Source organism: Semicossyphus pulcher, unplaced genomic scaffold (assembly GCF_022749685.1).
Source record: "Semicossyphus pulcher isolate SPU_LCO1_2020_fin unplaced genomic scaffold, fSemPul1.0.p SCAF_8, whole genome shotgun sequence".
Taxonomy (NCBI): domain Eukaryota; kingdom Metazoa; phylum Chordata; class Actinopteri; order Labriformes; family Labridae; genus Semicossyphus; species Semicossyphus pulcher.
The window spans coordinates 864,089-872,500 of record NW_027211759.1 but is presented as its reverse complement, the minus strand read 5'-3'; the positions used below and the strand labels follow the sequence as shown (position 1 = coordinate 872,500).

At 47.2% G+C, this 8,412-nt stretch overlaps 1 protein-coding gene across 1 annotated transcript in view; it reads left to right on the top strand.

Annotated features, from left to right (window-relative positions):
* The window catches only part of LOC138612815 (zinc finger C3H1 domain-containing protein-like), a 35,655-nt gene that overhangs the window by 7,839 nt on the left and 19,404 nt on the right, over nucleotides 1-8,412 (top strand). The window contains exons 9-16 of the mRNA XM_069686274.1: nucleotides 1-28; nucleotides 270-407; nucleotides 525-643; nucleotides 763-906; nucleotides 1,396-1,570; nucleotides 3,869-3,997; nucleotides 6,552-7,196; nucleotides 7,623-7,732. The exon at nucleotides 1-28 is cut by the window's left edge and continues 134 nt beyond it. Coding sequence (XP_069542375.1) covers nucleotides 1-28; nucleotides 270-407; nucleotides 525-643; nucleotides 763-906; nucleotides 1,396-1,570; nucleotides 3,869-3,997; nucleotides 6,552-7,196; nucleotides 7,623-7,732 — 1,488 coding nt within the window. The remainder of the gene's footprint in view (nucleotides 29-269; nucleotides 408-524; nucleotides 644-762; nucleotides 907-1,395; nucleotides 1,571-3,868; nucleotides 3,998-6,551; nucleotides 7,197-7,622; nucleotides 7,733-8,412) is intronic.

The following is an 8,412-nucleotide window of genomic DNA, read 5'->3' as shown; positions in this document are numbered from 1 at the left end:
ACACCACAGCTCCAGAGCGCCCCTGGTGGTGAGGAGGACTCTCTCTCTCTCGCACGCACACACACGCACACACACGCACACACACGCACACACACACACACACAGTTCCTTAATGGATTTCATGATGTCCTTTAACTTTGGGCAAAGCACGGTAGTAACCTCTGATGATGATGATGATGATGATGCTGCTGTGAAGGTGCAGCAGAGTAACCATGGTGTCTAACAGCAGGTGTGGGCTCACCTGTGTGTCGTCTCTTTGTTTCCTGCAGCTTCCTCGACATAAGTCTGTGGTTGTTTCTCTGATCGACTCGGACGACAGTGACTCGGACCCGGACGCCTGCAGCTCCTCTCAGGCTGCGTTTGGAGGTCTGGAGTTCATGATCAAAGAGGCCCGCAGGACAGTGGAGGTGAGTCTCACTGTGAACACACACCTGTGTACCATGCTAACGACACACACAGGTGAACCTCTGCTTCCAGGTGTCTGTTGTTGTTTGCAGTCATGATGTGTTTTCTTTCTGTTTCAGGCAGCGAAGCCAAAAGCAGCGTCCGCGTCAGAGAAGGAGAACAATCCGCTCAGAACTCCTGAAGCTCTGCCCGAAAACAAGAAGGCAGAGTACCGGCTGCTAAAAGAGGAGATCGCCAGGTAACACCCCTGTGTTACACCCCTGTGTTACCTAGCGATCAGAGACATGCTGTGAAGGTTGATCTGAGACATTAAACCTGTGTGTGTGTGTGTGTGTGTGTGTGTGTGTGTGCTCTCAGCAGGGAGAAGCAGAGGATGCTGAAGGACCACAGTCCGAGTCCTCGTGTCTCTCCTGTCGTGTCCGAGTCGCTGCTGGATTCATCTCTAAAGTCGTCTGCAGAGCTCAGACTGACTGAAGCAGAGCAGAGATTCAACAAACAGAGGTTAGAAGGCTTTTATTGTGAAGGGTTAAATATTAAAAAACAATTCTGGTACACCTGGAAACACGTTACATGTACCGGGTTCCCACTTCAGCGTGAGACAAAGCTGGACGTAGAGGTGTTTAAACTCAGCGCTCCACTCTGCTCACCGATGCACACGCAGCTTTTACACACTCCTCGTACACGTTGAATTTAAAGCCCTCCCACAGTCAGACCTTTAAATCGACACTCCTCAGGGGTCCAGGGAAGACCTTTAACTGGAGCCACTTCAAACATCAACCCCTCCCGAGCATCATGGGAACTGTGGTTCCAACACTTCGAGCACTATTAGCCCCGGAGTAGCAACACAAAAAATAGGAGGGACTGTAACCGTGTTGAAGGATATAGATGTGAATCCAGATGCCACGGAGACTGCAGAGCCTCAGGTCTGATAGAAGAAATCCAGTGTGTATCAATAGAGTGAGATGAGGTGTGTCTGTATGTTTCTATCAGGGAGCTGCTGCAGAGGGACGAGGCCGTCCTCAGACACCTCCTGCAGCAGGAGCTGAAGAAGAAGGAGTCTCTGAAAGCTGCAGAGGGGAAGGTGGTCAAACTCAGAGAGCAGCTCCAGGCGTCGGAGAAGATCGTCAGCGCTAACAGGACGCTGCTCAAGAAGCTGCAGGAGCAGGTGAGATGAGGAACATGAAGCATGAAAGTTTGATTGGTTAGTTCTGTTCATTTCTAGTTTAAAAGCTGTCAATCAAACTCTGGTGCTGCCAGAACAGCCGAACAGAGATCACCTTAACAGGTAGGTCTGCTGTGGTGCAACACAAACTATCAGCAATGCTTTAAAGCCCCTGGAAACCCAAATCCACAGAATCCTTCTCTATGCAGTTTAAAGTCTTATGTACACACTTGTAAGCATGTTAAAAGGTTTAGAAATGACTTTAAATCCAAACTGGAGTTTTTGCCATTCTTACTTTGTTAACCTCCCTGACGCTGGGGTTAAATTGGGCGTGGTCATTGAAGATATTTATGTCGTCATAAATTTTCTCGAACCAATCGTGAAATAATCAACAGCAGTTGCCCCGCCCTCACAGGTGCAATAACACTTCTGGGCTCGCGATCAATCCCTCTCTCTGAGTCTGCGCTAACTCGTGTCCACACACCTTAAACATCTCTGCACATACCTGTTGCAGTTACCTACCTAACGCTCGCCTTTTTTCCCCATCATGCCTGTGTGCTGTCCCCAGGTGCACATCCACCATCTGAGATGACAACGTGTCATTCTTTTACTTTCTAACTGCGGCGGACTTGGAGAAGCAGCAGTGTTTCCGCCACATACATTTAATGAATTGTTGCAGCCGCTGCTTCAGAAGTTGTAATTGAACGACTCTTTGGAGATTTCAGGTTCAAATCAACGATTGTCCATCCTCTCCTCATCGAGGAAGAGCACTGAAACAGTGAACTCGTGAAGTCTTGGCAACCACACAAACAACAGCGGGACCAGTTTACTTCTAACGGCAAAAGAGGGTCCGCTCCGCATCGCTGACATCGGCATACATGTGCAGTTCTAACACGCAGTGTAAACGATCCACGTGCCCATATCAGCTGTGCGCTCAGTATCACACGTTCAGCTCCCTGGTGATCTCCCTCCAGCGAGCTGCACAATATCATACTGAAATGAGGAGATATTGTCTGTCTAACTCCGCACGTCCCAACTGTAAACTCATTGATTGTCGCGCTTTATAAAGCTTATAAAAGGTGATGTCATTTGGTAACGATCGACCGTTTAGATCGCTACGTCATTAATAACGTCCCTCGTGCACACGCGACTCACGTGCTGTGAGAACTGAATTGCGAGAGAGAAAATATGTAACTTTTGTGACTTAATGAAACAGACTGCTGATGAAGACAGTCCACACAGCAGACAGAGAGACAGACAGAAAGAGGGGGCGGGGCCAGCAGCGGTGCAGAGAGCACAGGTGCAGGTGTGCTGGGGGACTGAAGCAAAGTGATCAGGTTAAAGTAGTTTGTGAATTAAAACTTAATGAGGTGAAGAAGAGAGAACAATTAAAGTGTGGAAGGAAGAAATAAGACTGAGTCAGTCTACATGTGACGTGCTCCTCACAGAAATCATTGATATATGACATTAATTGAAATCAATTAATTACAAAGCCTGTAATTAATTAGATTCATTTTTTTACCTGACAGCAATAGTTTTGATATGATGTGCACATGCGCACGTACCTGGGTGGTACAACACCCTCTACCCTGCTGCTGAAAAAAGTCCTAGAGGAAACACTGCTTTCACATGCGCCATTGTTGCGTTGACAGTTGCCATGAGAACTCGGACAGGCGGACCCCGGCAGGTGTCAATCAACACGGGAGCTGCCACGCCTACACAGTCCTGAGAAATTGAAAACCAGCTTGTTTGGCTGTGCAGGCAAGAAGATTTTCTGGTGGTTCTGAACGTTTATTTTCACTCAGATTTTTGTGGATGCTTTATGACACACTCACAACTGATATCATAGATGCATTTTTGCTATTTCAAGCTGAGTTTCCAGGGGCTTTAAATGACAGCAGATGTGTGTTAGTACAGTTTTAAAATGTAAACCATCTTTAATAATTCTTTAATAATCATATGTTTACAATGTCTGGGCACTAAATGACTCACAGGTACAGCTGAATGTCTGCAGTAGATGTGTTCAGCCTGCAGCAGGGAAACAGGCTGTAATGGCTGCTACATAATCCTCTGGGGAAAATGCTTCTTAGGTCCACCACAATAACCCTTAAATGTTTTTCCCTGGACCAAAAGAACCCGGTGCACACCACCTGTAGGGAGGAGGAACGTGAACATATAATCAAACGGGACTCACAGACACACTCAGCTCGTATAAACATGTTAGACTACAGGTGGTCCGTTAGGTTAACACAGTGCAGCATGTTTCCCTCAGTGTGATCTGTTTACCTGTACATATCTCAGGTGCATCGTGTTGAACACCGGGTGTCTGTAAAGAAGGCCGTGGCGGTCAGGCTGGAGCAGGAGCTGGCTCAGGCTCAGCTGGCTGCGGGCCGAGGATCCAAACGCAGAGCGGACACCACCCAGAGCCTGGTGAGAAACATTTATATTATTGACTGCATGCAGAAATCCTCTCTAGTCTGTAATTATATTGTGGGACTGCAGTCATTAATTATTCTGCTGATTATTTCAGTTTGTATTGTTCAGTCTATATCAGAAATTCATGTTTCCTCAACACACTCAAAAAATTTTTACTGTGAAAATAAAACAGAAAAAGGGGAACATTAACTTTAAATTAATGACTCTGAAAGTAATTAACTATCAAAACTGTTGCTTAATATTATATATATGTATATATGTAGTAATTTGTTTGACGGATTAAATGATCAGGTTTCTGCTGCCCTGTCCAGAGTTAACGTTTCTTTAGGATCAACTCTTTTACTCATCAAGACTTCAAACAGCTCACACTTTACTCATATGTGCGTCTGGACACCTGTGTCCTGACTGCGTCCATCACGTTTCTCCACCTGACCGAGGTTCACGCCTGTTAGCGTTGCATAACATGATAATTGTTTATAGTCGGTTCATTAATAATGAGTCAAAGTAGGTTAATGAATGGCTGCAGTTTATCTGCTAATGTTGTTGTCCACGGAAACATAACCTTAACGTATGAGAGGGCCTCTGGAGGGCTAACCGGTGGCACTTCCCTTTTAATGCGAATAAAAACTGAACACATGCTCGGCTAACAGTGACACAAGCCGGCCGACGGCTAATGTAACGGCCAACGTTACCGTTTCCGTCCGTGTTGTTTATCAGTCTGACACTTAAACGTCGCGGCAGCTGACGGCACATTGAACAGGTAAACATATTTTAAGGTTATCGAGAAATAAGAGTTTTTTTAATTTTAATTTTTTACCGCCGTTGGTGCTTGGTTAGCACACATTTGCTTAGCTGTATGCTATCGAGCAGTTAGCTAACACAAGTTATCAGACAGGTGAGAACCGTGTACCTGTGGTGCTGTTGACTGTTTCGGTAAATCAACTACGAATCTTTAACTTACGAAGATGGGTTTATGTGAGTAGTTAGCTAGCATTAACTAGCCAGTTAGCATTGTTTGTTAGCCTGATTAAATGAATGATACAGACCAGCTTCACTTTAGACGTTCCTCTTAAACTCAGCAACTAAAGGTGTGGATTAAAGCTGCAGGTGAACTTTAATTCAGTGAGTCTCACCTGGACCACAAATACCTCTCGCACATTACTGTTACTATTATTACAGCGTTAACAAGGTGAACGTCCCCTCTTTTACAGACCTGTAAATTTAGTCTTTAAAGGGATAGTTTGGTTTTTTGAAGTGGGGTTGTATGAGGTCCTCATCAACAGTAAGTGTACGACGTACAGTAGATAACAGTCAGCACAGCCCCTGTTAGGAGAAGCCGGCCTACACAGAAGCTAAGCAAAGCACGGCTGCAGACAGGGCAGGAGGACCACGTACGTTAGCCACTTAAAGAGTCCTACATATGAACAAACATTTAAGTTTAAGGGTACAATATGACAGTTTGATTTAGCAGACGCTTTTGTCCAAAGCGATGTACATCTGAGAGTTAATACGACACAAGCAACGATCAGGACAGGACGGAACAATGTCCGTAAGAGCCAACACACAGCTTCAGTTGCGACCGGACACTGGTGCTGACAGGAAGTGTTTGGTTTTTTTTAAACATCAACAACAACATCAAGTCAATATGGTCATCATCAACATCATGATGAATGTCCTAATCAACATCAACAAAATCATCAAAGTCATCATCACCAATAGCATCAACATCATTAAGGTCAGAGGTCATAAAGAGCTGGGTCTTTAGCTTCTTCTTAAAGGTCAAAGGGACTCTGCGGACCGAATGGAGTTTGGTAGCTCGTTCCACCACCGGGGGGCGACAGAGTTAGAGACTTGGGCCCTGCTGTGATGGGAGCACCAGGCGCCTTTCATTGGCAGAGCGTAGTGGGCGGGACGGAGTGTAGACCTGGATGAGGGCGTTCAGGTAGGCAGGAGACGTTTCTGTTGCTGTTTTGTAAGCGAGCGTCAGGGTTTGAATTTGATGAGAGCGGCTGCGTTCTGGATCATCTGCAGAGGTTTGAATGTGCGTGCAGGAAGGCCTGCCAGGAGGGAGTTGCAGTAATCAATGCGTGATATCAGGAGAGCCTGCAGGTGTGTTGCATGCTCTGACAGGTAGGGTCTGATCTTCCTGATGTTGTACAGGGTAAATCGACATGACCGAGCAATCGAGGCCACATGAACCTTTAAGGTTAGCTGGTCGTCAGTTATGACAGCACCGTGTCACTCTGCACAACTGTATACAGGACTGCAGTATTACCTGTAAATAAGACATTTATAGAGAAGGCTCATGTTGACTTTACAGTAAGAAAAATATCTTAACATTATTTATAGATTGAACACATGAAAACACATTGTGAACATTTACTAGAACCTGCTGTAAATATAATAAAACAAACACACGTGCATAAAGACATGAACAGACAGACACTCAGAATACCAGAGCACCGCTCACAGAGAAATCAGGCTTTGATTTGACTCGGAGATGGACGTGAGCAGCACTGACTGACCCTTACTCTCTCCCCCCTTTCAGCCTGGTAAGCTGCAGCGTGTGGACGGCGCCCCCCGTGGGTCGGAGCGACACTTTGCGGAGCTGATCGCTCAGAAGCAGCGGCTGCAGCAGCTGGAGTCAGAGTACGCCCTGAAGATCCAGAAGCTGAAGGAGGCTCAGGCCCTGCACCACAGAGGAGTCGCCGCACCTGACCTCCTCACAGAGCCCCCCCTACAGGCCTCCACCCCCCCTGATCCCCAGCCTCAGCCTCCCTCCACCCCCTTCCCTCTGCCCCAACCCTCCCTACACGACCTCACCCAGGACAAACTCACCCTGGACAGTGAGGACGCCCCCGAGGGCGAGGAGCAGGAGTCTGAGCCTGCTCCTGCACCTGCAGCTACACCTGCTGCTGCTGCTAAACCCCCCCGCCGACGCTCCCTCCGTGAGTCCAGCTGCTCTTTCACCAAACCCAACCTGGAGCAGCTCAGCTCCACCCCCACTAAAGACAGCAGCACCTCCAAACCGGCCAAGACTTCCAGCAGCTCCGCCCCCCCTGCGGAGGTGTTTGCAGGTCTGGACGTGGAGGCTCTGAGGCTCAGGTACCAGCAGCAGGCCCGCCTCGGAGATCTGCTGCTCAGAGAGCTGCACAATGTGGAGGGAGGTGTGGATGACCCCCCAGCTGGACAGGTGACCCTCTTTGACATGTTGCTTTTGAAGTTTGAAACGCATTTTGTTTACCTGCAGGTAAAAAGGTCTGACATGTGACCTGCTGCAGGAACTCTCTCTTGAATGTGGTTTGGTGTAGAAGGTTTCAGATGACTGTCACATCATATTTTAGTGTTTGTACTCTTGACTCTTTGACCCCATCAGAAGAAAACCTCTTCACTGGATCATGCTGGGATTTCAAAATAAAAGACAAATGTCCCAAAATATTTCACAGTGGTAAATGAGTGCTGCTGTGGCCCGGTCGGTCCTGCTGCAGCACCTCAAACATCACAGCTCTGACTTTAGCTCCTGTGCTTGCTTCAGTGGGGAGTCTGCAGGGTGATGATTTGGTTGTTCCTCCTCCTTCCCTCTATAACCAGTGTGTGTAATGTGTCTGTCTCTCTTCAGGTGGGTCCAGTGGAGATTGAAGCAGCCACCAGCCAATCGGGGAGCAGCGAGCTGAAGCCAGTTCCCTTTGGACCGTATCACAGCCCGCTGCTGGTCTTCAGGTCTTACAGGTAGAAACACCACCAACAAGCTTATTGTATCAGGTTGGTTCAGTGATTGACAGAGGACCCACTAATAAAACAGACACCATGTAAAACTGAGACTACGGAGGCCCTGAGGGCTCACACTGGGAGGCTACCCTTCATTACTCACAGTATTTTTTCATTACTTCGGGTTGACCCGCTCAGGCTGCGATCACAACAAGCAGGGCTCTGTGTGATCGCAGGGCAGTCCTGAGAACACTGTGACCCTTCAGGGCCTCCGTAGGAGAGAAATACACCAAGAACAGATCAAAGGCAACATAAAGTAGAGCAGAGGTTCTCAAAGTGGAGACCTGGGACCCCTGGGGGTCCACAAACCATAGCCTGGGGGTCTGCAAAATAATTAATACATTTATAATAAGTCATAAAATGATGGTGAATCATTAAAACTGCATGTCTACAGATGAGGACCATTTGCTCTAATGAAACACACATGTAGTGTCAATTACTCCGCCCACATGAGCTTTGGACCAATAGAAACTGATGTGATTGTGACGCATCACATCAGTCTGTCATGAACCGGTCCTGCAGCTGTCTTACTGTTGAAAGTATAAAAGCTGTCGAGTCGAGTGAAGAACACGAGCCTCTGTGTCTAAGAGGTGTCAACATGAGGCAAACTAAATGTTTTTGTTTATCACTATGAAACGGGT